General features: G+C 42.1%; 1 protein-coding gene across 2 annotated transcripts in view; it reads right to left on the reverse strand.

Moving 5' to 3' along the window:
• LOC118213947 (dachshund homolog 1-like) overlaps positions 1 to 27,109 on the reverse strand; it is a 164,760-nt gene that overhangs the window by 28,715 nt on the left and 108,936 nt on the right. Inside the window, exons 4-6 of one of the 2 annotated variants that reach the window (XM_035393225.1) lie at positions 20,759 to 20,931; positions 19,881 to 20,016; positions 19,097 to 19,267 (exon numbers count right to left, since the gene is read on the reverse strand). In XM_035393225.1, the coding sequence (XP_035249116.1) occupies positions 19,097 to 19,267; positions 19,881 to 20,016; positions 20,759 to 20,931 (480 nt within the window). The remainder of the gene's footprint in view (positions 1 to 19,096; positions 19,268 to 19,880; positions 20,017 to 20,758; positions 20,932 to 27,109) is intronic. The other variant, XM_035393226.1, reaches the window with a different exon arrangement.

Consider the following 27,109-nt stretch of genomic DNA (forward strand, 5'->3'; position numbering starts at 1 on the left):
GGACTGAGCACCCCATTTCCAGGTAATATTTCTCCAGTCGTCGTGCCAGCGGCAGATGCGACAGCCTCTCTCCCTCTCTCCCTCTCTCTCTCTCTCTCTCCCCCTCTCTCTCCCTCTCTCTCGATCTCTCTCTCTCTCCCCCTCTCTCTCGCCGCGCTGAAATACTTATGAAATCCTTTCAGGTCACCTGTGTCACAGACAACATTTCATGCACAACTGTTTCGCCGGATAATAGGAGCCACAAATAAAAATGGGACGCTGTAAATACAATTCATTCTGAATGTAATGCCATAATTTAAAATAATGCCCCCCCTCCCTCCCCCCCCCCCCCCCCCCCCCCCCCCCACCCCCCCACCCCCCCAGCTCCTCTCTTAGCAGCTCTGGAGTCCTTGACAGTATAGTAGCGGTGATAAATCACTTTTCCACTTAATTTTCTCTGTCCTTATTTTGTGTTTCGCCGCTAAGACGGTGGGTTAGGAATTGACTTGACAAACTATGGAGGAGAAAAATATCACTCAGAGGGCTACGGGCTTATCTCCAATTTACATGCTATTAGATTTATACTGTTGTAAGCTCTGGGCTCAGTACATATACTAGGGAAGGACAAGCAAATTCAAAACCTTAAAAACTGTTGTTGACGGAAATGTTGTGTGAACAGACAGACAGACCCTTCAGCCGACCTACAGCCGGTGAGATGAGAAAGGGCTGTTTTCAGACAGGTCTACAGAAAGACAATTTGCAAATGCAAATGCAAAAAAAAACTGAATAAATAAAGATCCATATAAACGGCTGTAATTGACCTTGCGAATTGGGAATGTGCCATATGCTTTAGGAGGTCCTGCATATGAACAAGCAATCCCAGAGGGCCTTTCACCACCAAACTCTTCAATTCGAGGTGCTGGAGCAGTAGAATGGGTCTGTCTCGTCTCCGGCGTTCCTCCTTTGTGCAAACAGCCCCCTCAGAGCTGGGAGGTGAAGGCGGGGGGGGGGGGGGGGGGGGCAGGGCACGGTTTTCCAGGGCAGTCACGGTGATATATTGACAGGTGAAGCCAGTGTCCTTGCAAACCTGCATTCTTCCCAGCAGGAGAGCGGGAGGCTAAAAACCTGGCAGACGTCAGCTCCCCGCCCCCCCCCCCTCCCCCCCTCCCCCCCACGAGGCAGAGAGGCGCTTTCAGCGCACAATTAAATTTAATTCCACCTGCCAGTGTTACTGAAGGAGCGCCCAGCCGCCGTTCCGCCGCTGATGACCTTTGGGTCGGAGCGCGGAGAACCGCGCCTCATTCTGCATATTTGTTCTTATTAATAGAGCCATGATGTGTGCGGGAGACGGGTAACGACTCCCACCCCGCTCGGCTCAGAGAGCAACTCCCTCGCCGACGTCGAGGTGTTTACGGAAAATTTAACGTTTAGTTTTTAGTCCGAAGCTATAGTGTACTTAGTACATACTGCATAGCGCGGTTAAAAATGATACAGTCGACGTAGTGTTCATTTTCACAACGGCTGGCATTAGCTGGCCACCAAAGCTTAAAAATCTAAAGTAATGGCATAAACATGTGATGGTAATAGTTCTTTCATCCCCACATCTAGCCCAGCGCACAAACACAGTATCTGCATAAACACTACAAGGGGCTCCATATTGAGTCGATACGGCAAGGTCATATTACTGCCTCGCACACGTCCTGCACTGTCAGAAATAATAATAATAATAAAAAGAGTGTGCACCTGTACAGCAGCGCTATGAACACGTCAGCAAAGCGCTGGATCACGGAGATGCAAACGAAGCCTTGCGCCCGGCCCCTCGGAGAGACGGAGTGGAGCGGTCGAGCGGTCTGTGCTCGGATCTGCAGCTTACCTCCGGCTCCCGCCATCCCCTTATCTCCGCCTTTCCCTTTTTTCCCCTCCGCATCCCTCCCCTAATGTTCCCTACATTTAGAGATTAAATCGCTTGCTGCACAAACCCATTTGGAGAGAGGAGAGAAGGTGAGCGGGATAATAAGCAGGCTCACTGGCCCGTGTTTTCCTAAACGCTCTCCGAAGCACCACTGTGCACAGGCATAAAATTAGCGTCAGGACTTTAAAAAGCTGACATTTAGCATGACTTTTTGGAAAGTGACACCCTCATATTTTCTCGTAGGATATCATTAAATTTCAACAGCCCTACGACAGAGCTTTACCATTAATAACCAATTCGGAGTGTCACCGCTCTCCCACCGTCGGTGAAATAATGAGTCCTCTTCGCTTTGGCTTAATAAATGGATCCGCATTCTCAAGGCCGGAGGAAGCCGGCTCCACAGACGCGTGGATCCAGCGTCCAGGACTCATAAATTCAGAGCTCACCGTACAAAATAAAGCAACACTCAAAAATCGGAATATATATATATATATATGTGTCCTCAGCACCGGCCCCCAAAACTCGATTCAGGAAGGAAAAAATAAAAATAAAAACAGGCAAATTCGTGAGGCCTTGAAGCGCAAATGAACCAACACATACGGTATGCCTGTGTGCACATGCACTCGCATCAGAATGCATTATGAAAAAACCCGCGTGCATTACATGTCATAAAACAATAAGCGTGCTGTAGCGCTACGACACCCCGTGCTAAAGAAAGCACTTTCCGGGCTCTTCTCAGGGTAATCGCATTTAAGCAAATATCGCCTCGGATGCAACGAGGAGGTTTCATTTCAAAATGTCCGAGCTCCAAACGAGGAGACAATTAGCCCTGCGCAGAACACGCGGTCTACAGAGCTAGCGACGACGCCGGGCTCAAAAATGACAGAGCAAACGATAATGGCGCTGACCGCATTTAGACTGAAAACACTCTGCGAAACCCAATCTATTAAAGCAGGTGTAACCCTAAATATACATCAACAAACAATAAAGGGCAGTGCAGAGAACGCCGATAGCTCTCAGCTGTAAAAATAGGGAGCGCGGAAAATTTAGTGGGCCGAACCGCAACATCCAAGGACAAGATACGGCCAGTATTTATACTCCGCGCGTCATATTTATTGCATAAAGGTCAGCGTGCTCATTCGCTGGAAGCCAGCGGTTCTGCTGGGGAATGAAGGCAGCGGGCGTGTCCCCGCCGCCTCGCTTCAGGTCTAAAGGTCTGAAGGATCGCGCGGCCGTTTTGAGACGGCCGCGTAAAAGCCCCGCTTTCTGTTTCGCGGTGGACGCACACCATGATGGGGGGGGGGGGGTTGAAGAAAAAAAAAAGGATTCTGTATAAATGTTGACAGATCAGAAAAATTTGGTGAATTAGAAATTAGATCAGGCTTTATCTGAATGCCAATTTTTGATATTATACAATTTAATGAAAACGTATTTGGGTAGAGTAACACCTACAGGAGATGTGGCCTGCTCAGACTATAACCAATCACAATGCACTTCCTGTAATACAGATGAGGCTAAAGAATTACAGAAAGGGGCATTTTTTTCATGGAATACAGTGTTCAAAATCATAAAATGTGTGCTGAAAAAATGTAACACTTGCTTAAAAAGGCATAACTAAAAGTCAAGGACAAAGCACACTGTAGTTAAACTGAACCAGAGTCCACTTTGAATAATCTTTTGTTGTTTCAAAGTGGCCAAATGCAGGCCTGTGAGGTCAAATGCAGGCTTCAGGTCAAATGCAGGCCTGTGAGGTCAAATGCAGGCCTCTGAGGCCTGGAAACAGCCATAATCCAGCCATAAAGGAAAAATGTATATAAAGGAGGTATACAACGACCACACTTCACCAGCCAAAGTGAGGGTGCATGAGTACTCACTCACTCACTCACTCACACTCACACTCACACACACACACACACACACACACACACATCCTATTGCCCATAACACTGACACAGTGCAACTCATATATAAAAATCTATATTTATGTACACAATACATTTCTGATTGTTTTAATTGGCCCCTCATCCATAGAAACAATACTATTGCTGTTTCTCTATTGGCATTTTTCCTGTGATCACAACCACTAAGCTGTGACAAAATGATAATTTGGTAAACTTATTTATTCATGACAGTTTAATTAGCAGTTTAATTTAATTTAAATATTTTATCATGTCCTCAATTTTAAAGGACACTTATGAAAGAGAGGTGCTCATTTTTTCAAACAAGCAAACACAAGATGACACAAATATCAGCACCTTTTTGTTTTTTCCCAGGGAAACTGTGACAGAGGAGCTCGCACGCCCAGCAGAGAGCGCGGAAGTGAGAGAGCGAGGGAGAGGGAGAGAGAGAGAGAGAGAGAGAGAGAGAGAGAGAGGGAGAGGGAGAGAGAGAGTGAGAGAGACAGCGAGAGAGAGAGAGAGAGCGAGAGAGAGTGAGTGAGAGAGAGAGAGAGAGATAGAGAGATAGAGAGAGAGAGGGAGAGGGAGAGAGAGAGAGAGAGAGAGAGTGAGAGAGAGAGCGAGAGAAAGAGAGAGAGAGAGAGAGTGAGAGAGACAGCGAGAGAGAGAGAGAGACAGCGCTACGTGACTGCAGCCGAACGCCCCACGCTCAGAGGATACGGGCAGACATATTAATGCAGTCCTGTGGCACGGCAACCCAAGGAGGAATATGGATGTTGCTCCGCTCAGTCGAGACTGGCACCGGTCCAGACTCAGTGTGTGCCGAGCGGCTTTTCAGAAAGAAAAAAAAAAAAAGATGAAAGACAAAAAAAAAGGAAATGGAAATGTAAACTTTAAAAAAAGCCGGGCTTAAGAACCTCGGCTGACTCCTATCTCCCCACAAATGGATGCAAATCCAGTCTCACTTCCTTCACAGCTATAAAAATACTTAACCGGGCGCCATGTTAAACGTGTGGAAATCTGTTTTGATAACATTATTCATAACACTGGCTTTGCGCTGCAGGAATTAATAACACTCCATTTGCAGACGGGGGAAACGGCGGCGCGGTATTTCCAGCTAAAGAGATTAATTTTTAAACACCTAATTGACAGGCCGGGGTTCGGGAGGATAAGCAACCGACTCTCCGCCGCTGCCGCAAAGTCAAGGTGACTCGAATCCTGGCTAAGACGCTGAAACGCCGGAGCGGGGCCATTAAAACGCAGGGAAACAGTCCGCGGCACGTCTTATTCCCGCTCCCCTATTCTTTTTTATTAGGCCTGATTTACTTCACAGTTAGAGGATATAAAAGGCTAAGTATCGCCCAGTAATTACAGCGCGGTGAAAATTTAAAGGTTTGACTCGCAACGTCCTCAAACCCTAAAACAAGAACCCCGGGACGGTCCGGAGGAGGAGGAGGAGGAAGCGGAGGTTTCCCATAAACCCCCGTTTAGCTGTCCCGGCGAACGCGGCTCATCACCCTGAAACTAAAAAAGGTTCGATCACAACTCACAGTGCCTTTAACTTCCAGTAACACACTAAAAGTGTCGGATTCTTTACGCGTTTAAACAGAACATCACGTACTGACTGTCGCTGGGGGAAAAAAAAAAGAAAGTAAAACTTGCTTTAATTCCATTCTTAAATTTATGGAAAGGTGGGCAGCAGCTGGACTGAACGGAAGACAGAAATTTGCATTCGCGTACACACTGCTTTGGCAGCAAAAACACAATTATTGTTCATGCATGAAAAAAAAGATTTATATAAACAAGCAGACAGTATAGTTCCTTAATTATGTTTATGAGGGCATAAAAACACAGAAACAAATAAAAAATTCATGAAGGGGTCAACCCTTTCTGACACCCAACTGGGAAAATTGCCATTGTATGTATTATTTCATACTTTGAATCACAAATGACTTGCTGAGTGCGTTTGCTTCCTAAGCAATGGCGCTTCTGTCAAAAGGCACACAGAGAAAAATATGTTCTCCGCAATGCACACAGAGGAAAGGACAGATTTTTCACAACTGTACAAGATTAACTTAATTTAAATTTTGATAAAAGCTAATTGGTGTTTACAATTCCAGTATTACTTATGATTTTGTTGTAACTACCGCTGTTAATGCTAATTAAAATCATTGTGACTGAATTAATACAGCATCCCCTTTGTTAGTAAGTAAATCTGCTTAAGAAGCATATTGGACATAAATGCAACTGTTCCACTTTTCTTATTAGTGTTAAATGCACATTTATAGATCATATTCCATAACGGTAATTAAATCCGACGGCAGCGTGCGTTTGAGTTTTGTATTTGCACCACTTTCTCGTTTCACACATTTGTCGTCAAAGAAAGAAGTGTAAGACTTTCTTCCCTTTTATTTTTCACAGTCAAGATGAAAATTCACTACGGTTAGGCAGATCACAGGCCAAAGCTGTGGTTTTAGTAGCATATACTACTGATGGAGAAGTCTACAGTAAACCAGCTGAGGAGCACTTATGAAAGAAACGGCTCATTCAGAACATGACAAAGCTTCATAAGGTACTTCTCATCACTTTTCTTCAAACAATGTAAATTAAACCTGCTACATTTCTGGTGCATAAGAGGAGCGGAGATATGAAACATATATATCAGCATATCAGTATTGAGACTCTGAAGTGGCACTCAACTTAGAAGCCATGAGTGAAGATCTAGGCTGAAATCTGCTCTAAACTAAAATGTATTTAAAAAATGTATCTGTGCCTTGTTTATAAGGGATACGCTCAATGCAATGAACAAAACAGAAATTATTTGGATACTAAATGTTTGCATTAAGTTACAACTTAAAAGTCCATATTACATGTTATTTTTTTTTGCCACAAAATTATGCAACGCAGTGTCAAGGACTAATTTTAGAATATAACCTCACAATCTGCGAGCCTAAAAATATTCATATGGACATTATATAAACATGCTGGAAAAAGCTGCTTGGGTCCTCTGGTACAAACAGATGCGATCTGTGCAAATTGCACCAACATTCAACAATATCTCTGGTGATTTAATCACAGATGTTCACAAACTTCAAAGGTCTAAAGATATTCAACACCTTTAACAGGTGTTTCAACAAGGCATGGGCTTGGATCCAATTTAAAATGGTGACTAACAATTAAAATCAATTGTGCTGCAAAAACAGAATTAACTGAATTAATTTGATGATCACTCGCCAAAACTGCTTTTGTGAACCAACACTAGCATACCTAAAAACTCACAGAGAGACAGATAAGAACCCATTTTGATTGAATCCAGGTCATATTATATAAAATTTGAAGCAACTCCTTATAAAGGTACCTCATAACATAAAATATCACTTCCAAAAATGTGTATGGCATTCAACTTGTCTCACACTTCTCAAATAGTTGATATAACCAATTTGCTTGAAGCAGCGGCTAAAATAGACAGGGTATTAGACATGGTGCTATATCTACTGAATTTTAATTGGAGTAAAATAATCTGTGTTATAAATACTACTGATAGCCACTGTCATTGGATTGTTTGATTTGTTAATTAAAAAAGGACGGTTTATTTTAGAGCAGGACTGGCAGTGTGTTCAGTGAAAACTGTGCTCTGTAAAAGACGGGTGGTGAAGGGGTTTGAACCGTTTCCTGCCACACAAGACAGCAGGAAATGGGTCTTCGTCACATGACGAGTTTTCATATTGTTTATACTGCTTCTGTTTGTCCATAACACTGTCACAAACAACCTGCCAATCTGACGTTACAAGGCTACCGTGCTTCTATTTCAGGTTTGTGTGTGTGTGTTTGGCACAGCTATTTTAAGAGTCACATAAACAGACATTTCACACACACACACACACACACACACACACAATGAAAGTTTCTTCATTGCCTACTCATTGGCTTTATCAATGTATGAGAAGCTGTGGCTCAAAGTGTGTGAATAAGCAAATTACACCGAAGACACTGGTGAAAAAAATGAGCATGAATCTTAAAACAGCCAGAAGATGGGCATCAGGGGAGTTAGAGGACATGAAAACTCTTTCTTTATATCTGGAAGACAACCAAAGGATGATTCAACGTTTAACCCTGGGTGAACCACCCACATATTTTTAGGAGAGCTCCTGCTGCTAGGTTGGGTTAAAGAGTACAGATTTGGCTGGGGCACAGTCCTCCTGAGTGAACTCAGTGGCCAAGATCCTCACACTGTCCACCTACAAATTTGTTAGCTTCCCAGGTCCATTAGGAACCAGGACCAGGGCCCGTTAGGAACCAGGACCAGGGCCCATTAGGAACCAGGACCAGGGCCCGTTAGGAACCAGGACCAGGGCCTGTTAGGAACCAGGACCAGGGCCCGTTAGGAACCAGCACCAGGGCCCATTGGGAACCAGGACCAGGGTCCGTTAGGAACCAGCACCAGGGCCCGTTAGGAACCAGGACCAGGGCCCATTAGGAACCAGCACCAGGGCCCGTTAGGAACCAGGACCAGGGCCCGTTAGGAACCAGCACCAGGGCCCATTAGGAACCAGGACCAGGTCCCTCGTGTCCGAGAGGCCCCAGGGGTAGAATCTGTGGGGGCTACTCTGCAGCTTATTCAGACCAAATACCCCAGGAGCAGACCCCTTTACCTTCCTGGCACACGTTATTACCCAGATGGATTGGGGTGATGACCCTGCACTGGAGCACTGACCCTACATAGTGAGCTCATGGGAATGGCATGCCACCAGATAACATAGCATTAGACCTGGGCATAGTGTACACACACACACACACTCACACACACACACACACAAATACTGAAATACACACATACACACACACACACAGAAATACACACACCTACACTCACACAAACACAACTACCATACACACACACACACACACACCTACCATACGTGCACACACACAAACACATCTACACACACACAGACACACACACTCACATGTGCGTGCACACACACGCATACACACACACAGACAAACACACACACACACTTTGAAACTAGTTAACATATGCAATTGCAGTAGTGCCTTGCCACCCACTTACATAATGTGCCACTGAAGGTGTATAGTTCAGAAAGGTGCCATAGGAAAAAGCCATTCATTTTCCACTAAGATCCTGAAAAGCACGGGAGTGATCATTTAACACAGATTGATACAAACTAAACAGGACCACAGTGATGTAAGCAAGGATTCCAAATATTTTTCAAATGCTACTATTTACGGTATTACACAACTACTAAACATCATGCTTGACTTTACTCAGCACTGCAGTATTAGATGAAAACTCAACATGGAGTTTTGGGTGGACAGCAATTATTAAATTCAATTTATTACAAACCAGTAATAAACTCTGATTTTTACCACTCCTAGAAAACGGAAATGATCGCTCTACTTTATAAAGTAACACAAACTTAATTCCTGGGTGTAAAAAAAGGACTTATTTTTTGACCAGGTAGTATTCAAACACGTCTAAAAAGAGAAGCAGATTTACAGATACTGCAAAGCTCTGTCATATGTCATTATGAAAGCCTCTGATTTCCTACGTATTTTCTACATGACCAGGCCACTTAATCCCAATGGGCATAAATCAGGAAAGATCAGAAAAATGCAAAAAAAAAAATTTTTTGTTTTTCAAAGTCAATTTGTATTCTGTGTCGAGGGAACGAGAGAAGAAGGCAAACATTTTCACCTTCGCCAAAGTGCGATAATACATTATTAAATTTACCTCTCTCTCACCAGACACGGCGAGCTGACCACAGCACATTTACCCCCCACCCCACCCCCGTCCAAGCCTCACATCTTGGCAGGGGAAAGCGCTCTGTCACACGCGAGAGGCATTTTCAAAGATGAAAAAGAACGCGTCTCTTTTCAGCTTTCCTAAAAGCATCCGTTCCTTTTTGTGAAATCTGATTAGCCGAGGTGTCACGCCACGGACCGCTCGCGCAGGAGAGCGCGTGCGGGAGAGCCACGCCGCCCTTGAGGACAAACCCGCCGTCCCGCCCCATCCGCGCCTTCCCCACTCACAAAGTTTGACTGATCCAGCATCCGATTAGAATCTCCCATCGTCCCACTCCATCAGGGGGATACTGACAGGACGTTTGATCATCATAACCTCATCGTCTTGTTTTTTTTTTTTTTTTTCTTACCTTCTTTTCCTTGTGACTAATGAACTTAAAAAAAAAAAAAAATACTAAACTCGGCTAGTCAGCATAAGCTAGGCTTTAAGTCAGAATCGAGAGTGAACGATGTGAGCATCAAAGAGAGCATCAAACCCTTCCACTGAACACGGCACTGCACCTTGCGTCAGATGTGAAGCAACCGTTGAAATCCGAGTCATTATTTTTAACAGGGCAATGCAGCACAGCATTTCTAAAAGATTACACCTAAGACCGTTAGCAAGATATTAAACATACCATGGAGGGATCAACTCAACTTTAGTTGGGGAAAAAAGAGAGTTTCCACTTTGACTGGAAAAAAATAATAGAAATTAGGAGCTGCATTTAACCCTGACATTTTCCAAAATAAATAAAATAAAATAAAAATTCAGCAGCTCATTTTCATGAAATGGAAAAGCATTATTGTTGAACTACCATAGACATCAGTAGTTATTGACATCTATGGTAGTTCCAGTGGGTTCTCACATTTTAGCCACGACTCAGTTTCCCAGCAAACACAAGGCACTCAAACTGAGCGGCAGGTGACACTGCGCTAAGGTGGGGAACACAGGTACAGACAAGCTGGCTCACGCATTCACCTTCAACTGCCCACCAAAACGTACTGTATGGCAGATTGGAGGGGAATCAGCTAATAACAACAACACCTTACTGGTGCATCTTAATTAAAATATTAAACAAAATCAATTCATTATCACTAAGCAGAAAGCATTGACAATAAAAAAATGAACTTTCAATAGAAGACACTGTCTGTATTAGTGTGCAAAGAAATAGTAACATACATACTGCTGAAAATGAAAATATCCATTCTGTTTCCTGAACATAATGAAATAAAAAGAACCAAAGAAGTGTGTCACTTTACTTTCGTTTGATCATCATTCTCAGTCTTTTTCCCCCACATTCAACTTTCTTCTCTTTGCAGAATGTCAGAAATAAAAACAAGAGACAGGACGTGCACCTGCCAGCTGCTTAAAAAACACTTCCCCGTATGAAAGAGTGATGTCATGACACTCAAATCTGCTTCAGCTTCAGTTCTACACATCTGTGTATTCTTCTGTCTACCAAAGGGGGAAAAAGCCTTTGTCACAACTAGCCTAACAGAAAACATTACACATCATGTTACAGTAAAACGTGAAATACACATGTATATAGAGCAGTGGTAACCAACCCTATTCCTGGAGATCTACCATCCTGTAGGTTTTCACCCTAACAAGACATAACTCATTCAACAGCTAGAGCAGGGCTTCCCAACCCTGTTCCTGGAGATCTACCATCCTGCAGGTTTTCACTCCAACCCTAATTTGGCACATCTGGCTCTACTAATTCCCAGTCTGCAGTCACAATTTAATATGGGCCGCCAACCTCCACCTCCCCACCTCCCCAAACCTCCAGCACACGTTCTGTGATTTTCACTTCCTGGTTTCCCTCATCATGGAGGTACTTCCTGTCAAAAACAAGCGCCTACTCTGGAATCATTCCGGATGTTTGTGCACACCAAATTTAGCAAAACAACAAGCTATAACAAGCTCAGAACTCCAGAAGAACAGGTGTGAAAGCCTCCACTTCAGACGACAATGTCCATCTGCCTTTTTTCATGTCACTGAAATACGTCACAATATAAGATAAGCCTTTCTTTTTTATCTTTCTCATGATGTGGGATCTCAGATTTTTCAAGTGTGTTCCACATGGAAGCATACCATGTGAAACACATGCTGCTCTGTTTCTCAACAGACTGACTGGCTGGCAAATTCTCTGAGTGATATCCCTACTTCCACACTCCACAATTTCACCGCTCCTCAGTACTCGTCTTCCTAGAAGAATGAGTCCTGATAACTCACTGTCTGAAGAAGTAGTTCTGAACCTTTCACTTCTTATTCCACAACACAATACATGTTAACAGGATATGCTTAAAAATCCATTAAAAAAAAAAAATATATATATATATATATATTACAACAGTGTATATTGAAATTATTTACACTTGAGAACCACTATTGAAATGCTAATATAATAAATAATGCACACTGAATGTCATATCGATAGTTTTTGATCAAAACAAACACGCACAGTGAGGTTAGAGCACTATAAATACAGCTAAATACAGCTGTACGTTTGTGCAGTCCCGTAGCGTTCAAATCAAATTACTGTTATTCAATTCATATTTATAACTAAGATTCATAAATATAATTAAACTCTGTCAAAGCCAGGAAATCCCATAAATCAGAAAGGCATGTACACGTACTGTACAGACCATAAATGCCACTCTTGAACAGGGCCAGAACCTTAAATCCATTTCCATGTTCCTGAGAGGCAAGCGGAGATTAAATGGCCACCATTTCAATGTGTCTGGCGTGAAACGGTTGGGGATTAATCAAACAGTCTTTACTGGTATTCCTATAAAATTAAAACATTTTAACACACTTACTCATGATGAGATGAAAGATGTTGCAGCATGCTGTACAATATCCTTCATCCACATTAAACCTGTAAGTGTCACTGATGATGTCTGAGAGGAAAGCACTGGCAAAATGTAATTTAGACTACTCCAGTTGGTCAAAGAGTTAATGTGAGGACATTTTAAAACAGGACAGAAGGGCTATTGGCAGTTTAACATTTATTAAATGTATGCCGATTTAGGCAGATTTTTCCACGTTTGCACATAATTCCCCTAGTAATACCCAAATATCCACTGCTGCTTTTTAAGACCAGTAGCTGGGGATATCAATCAAGTCAACAATTTTTCTATTGCCCCTAATTTTTCTATTTTCTAAGTTAATAAAATAGTTTTTTTTTTAATTAATTAATACATTAATTAATTATAAAAGAAAAAAAGCTTTATCTTCAAAAATGTCCCCTAATATTACATCCCACAAACCAACAGCATGGTGCATCAAGGTGGCCTTTAAATTTGCAGCAAGGTATGGTACTGAAGGTCTGACTGGAAATTCAGGATTTTTAACAAAATAATTAGAGGCAAATGTTCAAATGCCTGCGTGCTGAATTTAACTGGTAGCGTTACATTACCATATAACAGCATCAATAATTAATAATTATATGAATTACTCAATAATTAATAACTATGAATAATTAGTATAACCATAATAATCATAACATGAATGGATATTATCATGTACACAGTTCACTCAAGTAAATTTCTTTGCATGTGGTTTTTAATTCATTAAGGCACTTATTTATTTTTTATCTTATCACAGACACATCCAGTATTCTTAAAGACAGGATTGTGGGTTTTTTTCCTGTGTCACCCAAATTATCTATACATACGAAAGACATGCGAACAATTTCCAATGTCCATTTAATAACAAACAGATCACAACTGCTGTCCATTCTGGTTATGGTGTCATCTGTGAAACTGCGAAGAAAGGAAAGAGTTGGAGAAAAATCTAAAAGCTATGGAGAATTATGTGTCATTGTACAGTGCGGTCCACGGGCACATTGAAAAAATGGACCCCTTAATGGTCCACATAAACAGCATCACTGAGTGATAAAATTCCTGATAACTGAACACCGACAGGTAAGGGAAAGTAACAAGGTTAACCGGGCTTCAAGTAACATACCTCCAAAACCAGCTGTTGAGAGATTCGGCTTGTATGGGCTCAGTTATGTTCAAATGTGAAGACAGATCGATGATAAATTTATAACCCGGCTTAAGGAGGATGTCTGTGAGTTCCTTGCTGAATTATGACCAGCGCTTCTTCCATAAGACCGTTGAAGAGGGAGCGCTTTCTTAAGACTACAGACCCCTTTGTGCTAGTGCCTCCATACTACATACCGAGGACATTTTGCAGGCTCATTTGAACTGGTGTACCTTTCAGGACATTGCCAATTGTGCTGTACATGTTAAAGAACACCTTGGCCACACAGACATCAAGACTGCTTTCATAGAACAGAGCACTGGTGGATGGAAACTACTTAGCCAATTACGCATACACCTGATTCACTCTGCCTTGTTTGAGAGCTGTAATCTCAAAAATGTGTCCATCCAGATACCATTACCTTGCAAAAAATAACTTGAAAAATGTTGAAAGAAATTTACATATATCACGATATAATTATTTGGATATGATGGATTGAGACATGATATTGTGGCATCATCAACGCGTGGATGCTTCCACGATATGTTTTACAAATGTTTATTTTTCTCATAATCACCTGATACCAGGGACTGAGGTGTTGCGGTTATCTGTAAATTCCATTACAAACACAGGTGAACATTTTCCCTTTTGAAAAAAAGGCAACACTGCTGCCCCCTACTGGTCCAATGACTTTGGACACGGACAAGTGCAATTTAAATCTGGAAGTGAAGACTAATGAATTAGACTGTAAACCAGTCAACACAAACCTTGCTCAGTAAGACATAGTAAGTACCGATTTTAAACGGGCTTACGGCTTTGTTGAGCAGTTACTAGTTATATTGATTTAGACACAATACTAATTGACTCATTTACCATGAAGACTATGGGCTATGGGGATATATTGCATTATATTATAGTGCATAGATCACAGTATTTACTTTATTATTTAAACGGCACTCTCTGCTTTAGTTATTCTGCTTACTATAAATCTGCATTTAAAGAGCATAATGAAAAGATCATCTGCAGATACATTCTGTAAATTGGTGCTTTTTTTTTTTGTTTGTTTTTTTTTTGTAATTTGCGTCTACGCCTGGAAAAATAATAAAATATATCAACGCATATATAACATTTGGTTTTACCCCAGGGGCATTTGCACAAAGACAATGTTAAATAAATGACGTGCAGAAAAAGGGCTTCTGTGACTTTCATACTTCCTTGTTTGTCAGCTACCCGCGGTTCCATTAATTCAAGCTTCACAGAAGCAGTCCTGACAGATTTCCTTTGTGCAGCAGTTCAATTAGTTAGTTGCGTTTCAGTGTAAACACGCGAGACGGGGTTTACTTTCTATGTCTTTGTTTGTTTTCTCTGATACGTCACTTAATCTGGGGTTTTAACCGCGGTAGCAGAAAACGACTGGGCTGAAAACAGACCACAAGCAGCACATATGCTAACGCAACATCATCTCACTCTAGTTCAAAAACGGCTTTTACACCGAGAAAGACAGCCTTTTGTCCTTGATCAACAAAGAAACAGCGAAGCAAAAAAAAAAAAAAAAAAAAAAAAAATATAAAAGACTAAAGAAGAAAATGTCCAGAGCAACACATCGTGTCATTGGGCCTGTTGTGCATGCTCAGACACTCAGGGATGCCGGGGACTAGCTTTGCTATTCACTGTATTGAAAGTATAATGCATAAAATTAATTTAATGCTCTGCCGAGACCATAAAGATCAAACAAGTGGAGACATATCATTAAACCATTGGAATGTTATCTCATTTGTCTAAACAAACTGATCCGATGAACAACCCTAATTAAGAAGAGCGCAGTAAACAAAGGCTGGGATGGTGGGGCTCCTTTAACAATGGCACACATTTATTTTATTAATCTAATGCATCATGTATCATATCATTACAGTTCAATATATATATCATTAATTTTATTCCCTTCACTTAAGCCTTTTATTGGGATTACTTTGGTTATTAGTCGGTCTAATGTATTGGTTACTTCCAGATCTCACGGCACAATCTCTCTCATCTCGCTGCATAAACCTGTGCGTGTTATTCAAATTGCCTCATTTATTATGATAGCTTCCCCATGTAAATTGTGCTGACTGTTCGCCCTTGCAGAGTCCTCATTAGACTAATGAAAACCTTCAAACGAAAAAACTAAACAACCTGCCAAATAAAGGTCTGAGGTTATTATGAAAATTACAACTCTGGGAGCTGGGAGAAGCTCTGTTCATTAATTCATGCTCAGCAAATTGCTAACTAATTTAGCTGTACTCCTCTGCATTAATGGATTATTTTATAAAAATGTTTTCCACAGTCTGAGACCTCTGGTTCACACATTGAAGAGCGCTGAATTCTAATCAACCTGAGTGACATATTAGGAATTTAGTATCCAAGTAATAACGGCAATGGCACACGCAAGGAAACAATATATTGTTTTTCTCTCTCTCTCTCTCTCTTCCCCCCCTCTTCTCCCCCCCGTTCTTTTTAAATCCCATGAAAATCATTAGGCAATCTAGTTCAACCATCAATTTCAAGGTGGCTGGCTGCAGCACACAGTGTTAATACGCCAGGACTGGGGGAGAAAAAAAATAAAATAAAACACGGTTGATGCAAATTGAAAGAGAAGAGGAAGACCAGGCCGGGCATTGAATAAGGTAAACACACGCGCTGTTCCGACATCCTAATGCCTCTCCAAAGCTTTTCCCCCCCCCCCCCCCCTTATTTTTATTGGATGACACGCACTATTGACCTTTGACCTGTGAATTAAGAGTGCTATCAGGCTCATTATTAGTATTCTGACACTTCCCCGCTGCGGCTCCAGAAAGGTGCGGCAGTGGGCTTCACCTCGGGCAACTCGACGGGGAAAACGTCGCCCGACGCGTCCGCGCCGCGGCTTCACATCGTTAGCACGTCTTCCTCGCGCCCCCTCGTCTGAGAACGCACGGCTCTGCTATTTACTCAGGGGCTGGAGTGAGATGTTCTTTAACTTTAACTCTGTGACAGATATGACTGTGCGACTGTGTGACCCAATGCACCACAAACGCTTTGTGAAATTATCAACGATTTATAAATGTATCACCATAGAAGACGACATCTGAAGTATTCGAATGAAAACTTAATATTTACTACAAATGGCAGCAGATTCAATAATACTTGAGAGAAAACTGCAGTGGCTAACCTCTCCTTCATTTCTGGTTCATAGGAACCTTTTGTTTCCAAATGTTAGACAGATACCCCACGTTACACAGATACCCCGTGTTAGACACACACCCCGTGTTACACAGATACCCCATGTTGATACCTGATCAAGTTTTCAAACTTGCAATTTATACTGAACAAATTCCAGTCTTTCTACCTTTCTATAGCAAGGTTCTTGAAGCTCATTACTCCTAAAGAGCAGTTCTAGGATAATCAGTTTTAGTCGCACAGATGACACAAAGTGCTCCAGTATGAGCACATTAGCATCCTTCATTCTGAGATATCAGGTTCATTCCTTCAGAAATAAACACGCCTGAAGGCTCATTACTAAAATGCTCTCTGGAGCAGTAACAAGCTAAAAACGCCTTAACACTCACCTTACACATATCTGAGTGGAACCGTGATGAAAAGAAAAGCTATAAGGGTCAGACCATTTTTTACCAAGCCAACCAGCTGAGTGAACAGGTAGGCGCTGAAGCAAAGCAGACACACTGCTTTGCATTCTAGGTAAGATACCAGATTGGACAAGCACGCAGAATCTCGTATAGCCAGGGGTTCGATCCCCCTCCATGGCAGGGTGTAGTGCGGGTGCGAACGATTTCAGCCGATATAAAAACTCAAAGTGCTCAAAGGCAAAATAGTGATTAGGTCCAGTATTTCAGCAGGAAAAGCCTGCTGGTCACTAACGAGATCTGTGACGGACATTTTATCTGAAAAAGGGCGGGAGTTTTTACAGGTTGTTTTTTGTTTGTTTTAGCCCGGCACGATGACACCTGATTTAATGAATTAACGAATCATCCAATCAGGACCTTGATATGTAGAATCAGGTGTCTTAGTGCTGGGCTAAAATGAAAAACCTGGACCCACACCGGCCCTTTTTGGGTAAGGTTAGACACTCCGCCTCCAGAAACAGGAAGTCAACCAAGCTCCGGAAAGCTTGTGAACACATTTAATAAAACGAAAGGTTCAGCTGATAAGGTCTCTAACCAACGCCCCTCACTAAATAAAAGAGTGATTTCCTCTTGCACGTGGGCCCACTAGTCTGAAAATGATAGCAGTGCACTTAATCACATGCACACATTCATCAAGCAATCAAGAGCAGAGAAGATGGCCATCTCAGCGTACATGAGCCAATTCACAGTTTTAATGACAAGAGAGGTTTGTAACTTAAGTGTTTATTTAATGCTCATTTTTTTGTTTTGCATTGTGATTTTTTTTATTTTTTTTTTTGCTGTGGTTAGCCTTATGACCGTTTTCACGCTCTATCACACTGTGATACCATATATCAGACCATATCAGTCAAGTATTTACAGAGTAAATGGAGCCTAATAATGAAAAGCCAAGTCAAGACATTGGCTTCATTGACTAAAACTGAAACTTTCTGGCTTACAATGTAAAAGATGCAAAGCACCAGCTGATGAATGGATATTACAAAATAGATGCGGATAAGGGGACGTGAAGAAAGTGAAGCACCATGCAGCGTAGGTCTCCTAAAGGTCACAGGTTCGATTCCCAAGTAGGACACTGCCGTTGTATCCTTGAGCAAAGTACTTGACCTGCATTGCTTCAGTATATGTCCAGCTGTAGAAATGGATGCAGTGTAAAATGCTATGTACAAAGCTGTGCAAGTTGCTCTGGATAAGAGCGTCTGCTAAATGCCTGTAATGTGATGTAATGTAACGTAATGCAGCTGGAGGTGCTGAAACGTCAGGCAAACTGAAACACTATGCAGGCTGAAACGCCACTCAGACTGAAACGCCACTCAGACTGAAACACTATGCAGGCTGAACGCCACTCAGACTGAAACACTATGTAGGCTGAACGCCACTCAGACTGAAACATTATGCAGGCTGAAACACTATGCAGGCTGAAACGCCACTCAGACTGAAACGCCACTCAGACTGAAACACTATGCAGGCTGAAACAGACTGAAACACTATGCAGGCTGAAACGCCACTCAGACTGAAACGCCACTCAGACTGAAACACTATGCAGACTGAAACACTATGCAGGCTGAAACGCCACTCAGACTGAAACACTATGCAGGCTGAAACGCCACTCAGACTGAAACACTATGCAGGCTGAAACGCCACTCAGACTGAAACACTATGCAGGCTGAAACGCCACACAGGCTGAAACGCCACTCAGACTGAAACACTATGCAGGCTGAAACGCCACTCAGACTGAAACACTATGCAGGCTGAAACGCCACTCAGACTGAAACACTATGCAGGCTGAAACAGACTGAAACACTATGCAGACTGAAACACTATGCAGGCTGAAACGCCAGGTGCGCGCGGCGCTGACCTTTTTCCAGGTGTATCCTCTTGGCGTCGTGGCCCAGGTCGTGGCAGGCCAGGTCCCCCTCCTTGGGCCCGGGCAGGATGCTGGGGGACAGGCCCAGCAGGGCCTGGCTCATGGACAGCCCGTTCTGGTGCACAGCTTCACGCAGGGGAGCCGTGCACATCAGGAGAAGCCCCACAGAAAATAAAACAACATAAATATATATAATTATTTTAAAAAATATATTCGGAATGTAATTTGAAATGATGTAAGGATGCAGGAATGTGGGGTTGTGGAGATGTATGGTTGTGGAGATGTATGGATGTGGAGGTGTGAGGATGTGGGGATGTGGAGATGTATGGATGTGGAGATGTGAGGATGTGTGGATGTGGAGATGTAGGGATGTGTGGTTATAAGGATGTAGGGATGTGAGGATGTGGGGTTGTAAGGATGTGGGGATGTGAGGATGTGGGGATGTGGGGTTATAAGGATGTAAGGATGTGGGGATGTGGGGACTTATGGATGTGAGGACTTACGGATGTGAGGATGTGAGAATGTGGGGATGTGAGGATGTGGGGATGTGGGGTTATAAGGATGTAGGGACGTGAGGATGTGGGGACTTATGGATGTGAGGACTTACGGATGTGAGGATGTGAGAATGTGGGGATGTGAGGATGTGGGGATGTGAGGACTTACAGATGTGAGGATGTGGGGATGTGAGGATGTGGGGATGTGAGGATGTGAGGATATGGGGATGTGAGGACATAAGGATGTGGGGATGTGGGGACTTATGGATGTGAAGACTTACGGATTCTGTCCGAGGAGCTCTCTGTGTGCGCGGGGGAGCTGGACACGCTGCTGCTCCTGTGGGACGAGGCGTGGCTGCCCGGTCTCCGCCCGTCTTCCATGGAGGGGGCGGGGGAGGGGCTGTCAGGGACGCGTTCCTGCCGTCCGCATCGAGAGAGAACACCATCATCATCACCACCATCATCATCACCGCCACCACCGATGACCTGACGCTGCTGGACCCCAGTCTGCATCAGCTCCACTGCCCGGGCACGTTTCTTACACAGCGCATTCAACGGGGTTCACAGGCTAGCCTACGTCTCTTCAGTTCAGGCTTCATAGCCTGACACATACAGCACCGCCTTCCCGACCTAATCTCTCTCTTTTACCTCAGCAGGATAACTTCACAAAATAAATGATAAAAACTGATATGATAATAATGAATCATGGCCTTTCATCTGCTGATATTCCTCATTTTATATACAAACATAGGACTTACTAATAAGTGCACAATGATAATTTAAAAATCCAATAAGAAACATTCCTATTGCTTTGGAACTGCCTGTTGCACTGTGCACTTTTGAGTCACTGTGAAGCACCCCCCCCCCCCCACCCCCCCCACCCCACGCTGATATTAGGTACAGCAAAGCCCAAAGGCTAGGGCCTGAATGTTCTTCTTTTCACACTGATACAGAAACAGATAAGACATCCATCCTGTTCAAGCAATTGATTCGTTTAAAGTGAATTTTTTTTTAGGAGAGAGTTTTAATGAATTGCGGTGGCAAATCGAGGCTCGAGTTATGCAGCGGCACCTGTGTGCTATCTCCAGAATGTGTCAGACACAAACCTTCAGAAAAATAACTTTTTTTTAATTTTTTTTTTTTTAGTTTGTTTGTTTACCTTGATAACGGAGGTCACCATTCGGGATGGCGCGATCTGGACCTGAGCGGCGGCGGCCATGTTGGCTATGGTGCTGAGGTGGTTCATCTGACTCATCGCCATGGAGACCGAGGCAGGAGGTAGGCTGACGGGAATCAGTGGGTGGGGCATCATCATGAAAGGAAGTTCCAAACCTAAACAATGAAAATCTTTCCGGTAAATATAAATACTGAAATCCACACAAGTGTTGTAATAGCATGTTCATTCAGTTATGTAAGCAATTTCCTCTTGTTTTTTTTTTTCCTTTAACATGTCCAGTTAAACTGAAATGGATGGATAAACAATGTCGAAAATGCATCAACAAGCTGTAGTGAACACAAATTAGGTAAAGGTATGATCACAGAAAAACAGACGCATGTGATTGGTTCCTGTAGGACAAAAGGTAGATTGTTTTAGCAGGAGCTATTCTAATAGGTATAATTGGTCAAACTTCCTTTGTGTAGTGCACCTATAACTTTGGCACAGCAGTGACTAACTCAAAGCATAACTTTAGTTGACAAAAGCAACTCTTGTCAAAAGCATCTATTTAAAAAAAAAAAAAAAAGTTGAATGAATACAGCACTCAGTATACAGACTGTGGAACACCTCATCAAGTGCCACCAATAGTGACCATCATTCAGCTTCACCTTTACCTGAACACTGTAAAGACCCTCTTTATACAGCCATGGTTCATTAGAGCCAGGAATATTCCTGCACTGAGTTACCTATTCCAGAACGTTTCATACAGTTTACTATGAGGGACATTTCCCATATAGACCACGTCTGTAAATTTACTCCTGCAACTTAACTACATCCACTCTTTAACTTAGCTACATCCACTCTTTAACTTAGCTAAATCCACTCCTTAACTTAACTACATCCACTCTTTAACTTAACTACACCAACTCTTTAACTTAACTACATTCAGTCTTTAACTTAACTACATCCACTCTTTAAATTAGCTACATCCACTTTTTTATCTGATTTATCTGAGTGGGGGTTTATTCTACACGCTCATAAATGGGGTGACTTAGCAACACACAAAACCTATTAATTTACATTGAGAGAAATATTAAGTTATTGAAAAATTCATACAATTTACAGTTCTTTGGTGTAACGATAATGATTTCGATTAGCATAACGGCACACATTTAACAATACTTATTCATAATACATGAAGACATACAATATCTACAAACTCAAAGAGGAAAGTTTACAAAGACTTAAAGATGCACCACTTAAGATGTAAAGAAGAACATATCTGATTATGGAAATGTGGTCATTATAAATAGTTAATGTCCTGAAAATAAATGTAAAAATAAGCCAATTATGGAAGTCATTACCCAGATGACTACAGACCAACAAGTGTTCTCAGTGCAGAGCCACAGGCTAATTAACAACACTGGACCACAAAAACAGTCCTACTTTTAAAATTATAAATAACATTCAATTATATTTTTATTTTTCCAAGTATCAAACACCATATGCTTTAAAAATTATACAAATAATTTGCGCTCAAATAGTAAGTTTACTGCGGATGGTGAATCTTTGAAAAAAAGAAGAAGTTAAATACACTGGGATGAACACTCCCAAGACAGCAATTAAATGCTCAGAAAGAAAAGCCCTTTTTTTTCCCAAAGAAGTCCAATTTCCGACGTCTACCAGCGCAGACAAACACGATCATAGCCGGGTGTCTGCCCCGGAACCAAAGCAACATTCCCCCTCCGTCCCAACGTTAAACTTCCGGAGGAATCAAAAGGGACCGGCGGCATTTCGGCGTCTGCAGCTCAAAGATTCAGGGCTCAGGGGTCTAAAATAGGAAACTTCGTCGTCACTATTGGAATTGATCAATTCCCCCTTTCTTTATTCTTTTTTGGTTGGCTGAAGGTAAAAAGGTAACAAACAAAAAAAAAAACAACCCTGAAAAGCTAATCCACAAAAAAAATTCAACTTTTTGCCTTTGAACAATATAGCCGTGGACAAAAGGGCAAGTCTATCTCGTTTGTGAGGGCTTTGGAAAGAACGACATCATGCTCGGGGAAAAAAAAAAAAAAGGAAAAAAGAAAAAAACGAAGAAAAGCTGAGAGCGCAAGCTCCTTCCTCCCTGTCCTTCGTCTCCCTCAGAAGAAGAAAAAAACATTGATTTCCATAAGAAAGATGGCATGCAGATTAACAGAGGAACACATTCCAAAACATTAGAAAGGGAAGGAGATTAAAGCGGGGGAGAGGAAGAGGCACCTTGAAACGGCGCTCCTCGTAGAACAGAGATTTTGAATCAATTACAGCTCCCGCGGCCGGACTCAATTAAGAGCCCGCGCCTCCTCGCCGCTCCCGCCGCACCACCGGGAACAAATTGAGTGAGTCATTCATACACATATCCACCTTTCAAACACACACAAAAGCCCGACTGAGTGATACCCCGCCTTTGAGGGGGGAACACAAAAGAGATCCTGCGACCGGTCTGCGGAAAAACCAACATGCACAGGAAAGGAGAGGGATAAAGGAGGAGGGGGAAGAAAAAAAAAAAAAAAACCTTATTACAGACGGATGTGAATTTTTCGTTTAAACCGCCATCCTTTATCGAGCGCGGACGTGAACGCGGCCTCCCGCGGTAAAGTGACTTTGCTCCGTGTCATCTCTAAACGCACGCCGCCTGTCATACAGCGAAAGGGCTGCTCCTTTGTGAGGCGCATTCAAACGTTCTGGCCGGACTTCCTGATTCAAAAAAAGTGACATTTCAGGCCAGACGGACTGACATGGGGCTCGGTACGAAAGTGGAGACTTACTACACCATATCCCACAATGCAACACAATGGTGACACAAGCAGAGGAACCCCACATTGTGACAGGCTGGCATTGTAATGTCAGGTCTTGCTCCTCCGAATGTCACTCGAGCAATGTGGAACAGTGTAGTAAAACTGTTCCATTTTAGTGTTGTAGCTAATTTCTCAATTTTAGCAGTCCACTGGCCTATTGCCCTTGGGGCAGGGGGCAGGGGTAACATAAAGCAGTTAAACATATAGGGGTTATTTGGCATTTTTGAGGGCAGAATTTTGATTAGCATGCAAGATGAATACTAGCATGGGCCAAGGACAATGATATTTTACAGGATAGCGATGCTCTCTTAGAAAAGCTTTTTAAAAACACAAGGTTTATAAGAGATGGTATTAAGATTGTTTTGTCGGTAAGTGAACACACTAGAAATTCATAGTTTGATAGGGATTGTACGTATCAGAAAATGTAGCTGTATTTTCTTCATCGTGTTATTATTAATTTATTTAAAACGCACAAATACATTTTCTTTTTTTGACCTTTAATAAGCCAGCTTTATAATACGTGTTGACAGGTGTGGCAACTCTATTATGCTCCTTCAGTAAATAGAAACAATTAAATGTGAAATCGAGCACATTACATACCTCGACAAACTGCTAAGAGTTTTTAAAATAAACTTGGTTTTTTTTGCTGGTGCTAATGTATGGCATTATATATGAGATTTTACAGAACCCGTTTTATATAACAGGTGTTCGGCAGATCAAAGCCTTCAACATTCATGCTGACATTTATGCCTACAGATGAAAAAGATTCCTCAGAACAGCTTTTACAGGCTCTGACAAGAACAGTGTAGATGTGCAACCCACCACTCACAGCATTTGTTTATGTCAATTTAAACCATTTTCTTTTCAGGAGAGATTCTAACCTGATGAGAGCGGAATTCCCTGGAGTTTGTTTCCTGCTGAAGGGCAAATTTGCAGTAATTTACCTGAATTGAACCTGCGGGACTTCAAAAAGTGGAATTGTGTTTACCGTTATTAAAACTACTAATAACTTAATGCCTCTAAAAGCTGCTCACTAATGCGCCACACTCTGCATATATTGTGTGTGTGTGTGTGTGTGTGTGTGTGTGTGGTGTGTGCATAATCAAAGAACACAAGGGCTGAAATTGACTCTTAATTTAAACAGCCTTTAGTATGAATCATGTACTTATAATTGAAAAACTAGTCGTCACACGCCGAATGTAGACAGCGCATTATGTTACACAAGCTGCACTGGCTGAAATGAGAAAACTGGCACTCTTACGGGTTTCACAAGCACAACTGCCGGAGCGTTAAGGAAACGGCTCTGCGCACAAAGGCCAGAGGCCTCGGGAGAAATGAACTGTGACCGCGGAGCCTGTGCAGGTGAGCGTTAAAAATGCTGTGTTTAATTTAAAGCAGCACAATGTTTTTTTTTTTTGTTTGTTTTTTTTTTTTTTTTTTTTTTTTTTTTTTTAGATGACGTCGTTTTTCATTTTCACCATTGATTGCCAGATATAAAAATGCACCGATTACAGCTTTTACCAATGAGATTAATTTGTGAAATTTTATGCCTAGGGATGATCCAGAAAATAAACAGCACAATGACCTTACACTCACAAAGAAAAACCATGTCAGGGTGTTTTTTTTTTGACACTGATCATTTTTGAATGAATGGTTTCAATCAAATTGCCTTTTCAAAATGTCCTTATGCCAGACACATGAAATGTAAGATATATTATATATATTCAATATATGAGCTCAATTTTCTTTTTTCATTGTTGCATTGCATAGTGCATGGTCCAACACTCATAATACAGCATATTTAAAGATTTTCAGATAAAACAAACACACGATATGCTTTCACTACAAACATGAACAGTTAACCAAACAACAAGGGCAGTTTTTCGTGGTTTGTCCTCAAGTCTGACTGGCATATTTAACGGAAACCTTCAGCGCATATTTGAACAGGAAGGGTACGAGGCTGGGGGCTAGAACCTGCTGTGGCCTCGCGTTCATCCTTTCCTGGCTTTGAATCGGCTAACGCTAAAGAAACTGCTTTAAAAGGCCCTGGTGAAATAAATCTGCATTACTAACATTGATAAATATCAGAAGTGTTAAAACATAATATTCCTTAGGGGCCATACGAAGAGCAAGCTGTTGAACAGTTTAATCAATGATGACAGTATTGAGCGGAATTCTCTAAAATCAGCAGTAATACTTTTGGGGGGGGGGGGGGGGGGTAGTAAATCTCGGTAGTTTGCTTTATTGCAACTGACCTGGTTAACACATAACAGATCCAAATTGTCACCTCGTACCTCATTTCCCATTAGCCGAATCAACCCAGAACCCTCTTTTGTGGAGGGTTGAGGGGCTTCAGGTAACTTTGGAGGTCCATGCATATAGATGATGGTCCTTTTTTCAAGTTTAGAAATGTGGGGTTTTGTTGGGAGTACCTCTGGGTGGCTGGGGTAAAAGAGAAGGCTGATTGGGGCGATAACCAGGCCTGTGAGCATCTTTTGAAACAGACAGAGAGGAGAGCTCGGAGAACACTAAAACCCATTCTGCGAAAAGTAGCATTGAGTCAATTTGGAGGGGTGCCAGTTCTGGTCAAAACCCCCCTTTTATCCGGTGAGTTTCATTACCCAGCTCCATCTGTAATCTCAATGACATCCCCGTCTCTCAGAAAACATTTGGGCTCCTTCTCACACACGCACACAATGCAGGCCTTAAGAAGATGCCTTGATATTAAAAATTCTGAAAAGCATCAACGCTGAAACATATTTCAGACAATTTTTTAAAAAGTGGAAATGGAAATTCACACAGGAATTTACTTGTTGTGGTGTCTGGGCAACCTTGCCTAACGTTTATTGTCTCTGGGGGAGGGGGGTGGATTAAATCAACACTAATCACCCACCCCACCGAAAAAAAAGAAAACAAAAGAAAACCAAAACAACTTTGAAATGCAGCCAAATGTGAATTGCATGGTAATTCCGCAAACAAGGAAGCTTGGACAGAATTCCTCGGATCCATTTTCTCAAAGAGGACATTATCTCCAAGGCCTGGGAGGAGAAGGAAGAAAAAAGCCTGCATGGTCCTTTGGCTGGGAAACTAAACAGTGGGAATTCATCCGAAGGAGTACTAGATGATCAGCACAATCACCAAAGGAAATGTATCAGGAGCAATACTATGGGACTTCATGGTACTATTTAAAAGCCTAAGACTGGATCCTCGCTGGGGCAAAATACATGCAAAATATCTCTAAATATATTGCATAACTCCATAATTACTTGGGTCACATACAGAAACTACTATAATGATGGGCACTTCAAATCTACACCCCTGAGTAATGGGACTGCATTAAATCTGCAGTTACACAGTAATAATAATAATACTAATACTAAAACTAATAATAATAATAATAATAATAACTTTTTCACAATGTAAAAGTATGCAACATTTCACATCAACACATTTAAACCTCCTTGCTGTAATTTTCATTAACAGCCACACGACACTGTGTGATTGTGAACACTGTGTA

Source organism: Anguilla anguilla, chromosome 15 (assembly GCF_013347855.1).
Source record: "Anguilla anguilla isolate fAngAng1 chromosome 15, fAngAng1.pri, whole genome shotgun sequence".
NCBI classification, from domain to species: domain Eukaryota; kingdom Metazoa; phylum Chordata; class Actinopteri; order Anguilliformes; family Anguillidae; genus Anguilla; species Anguilla anguilla.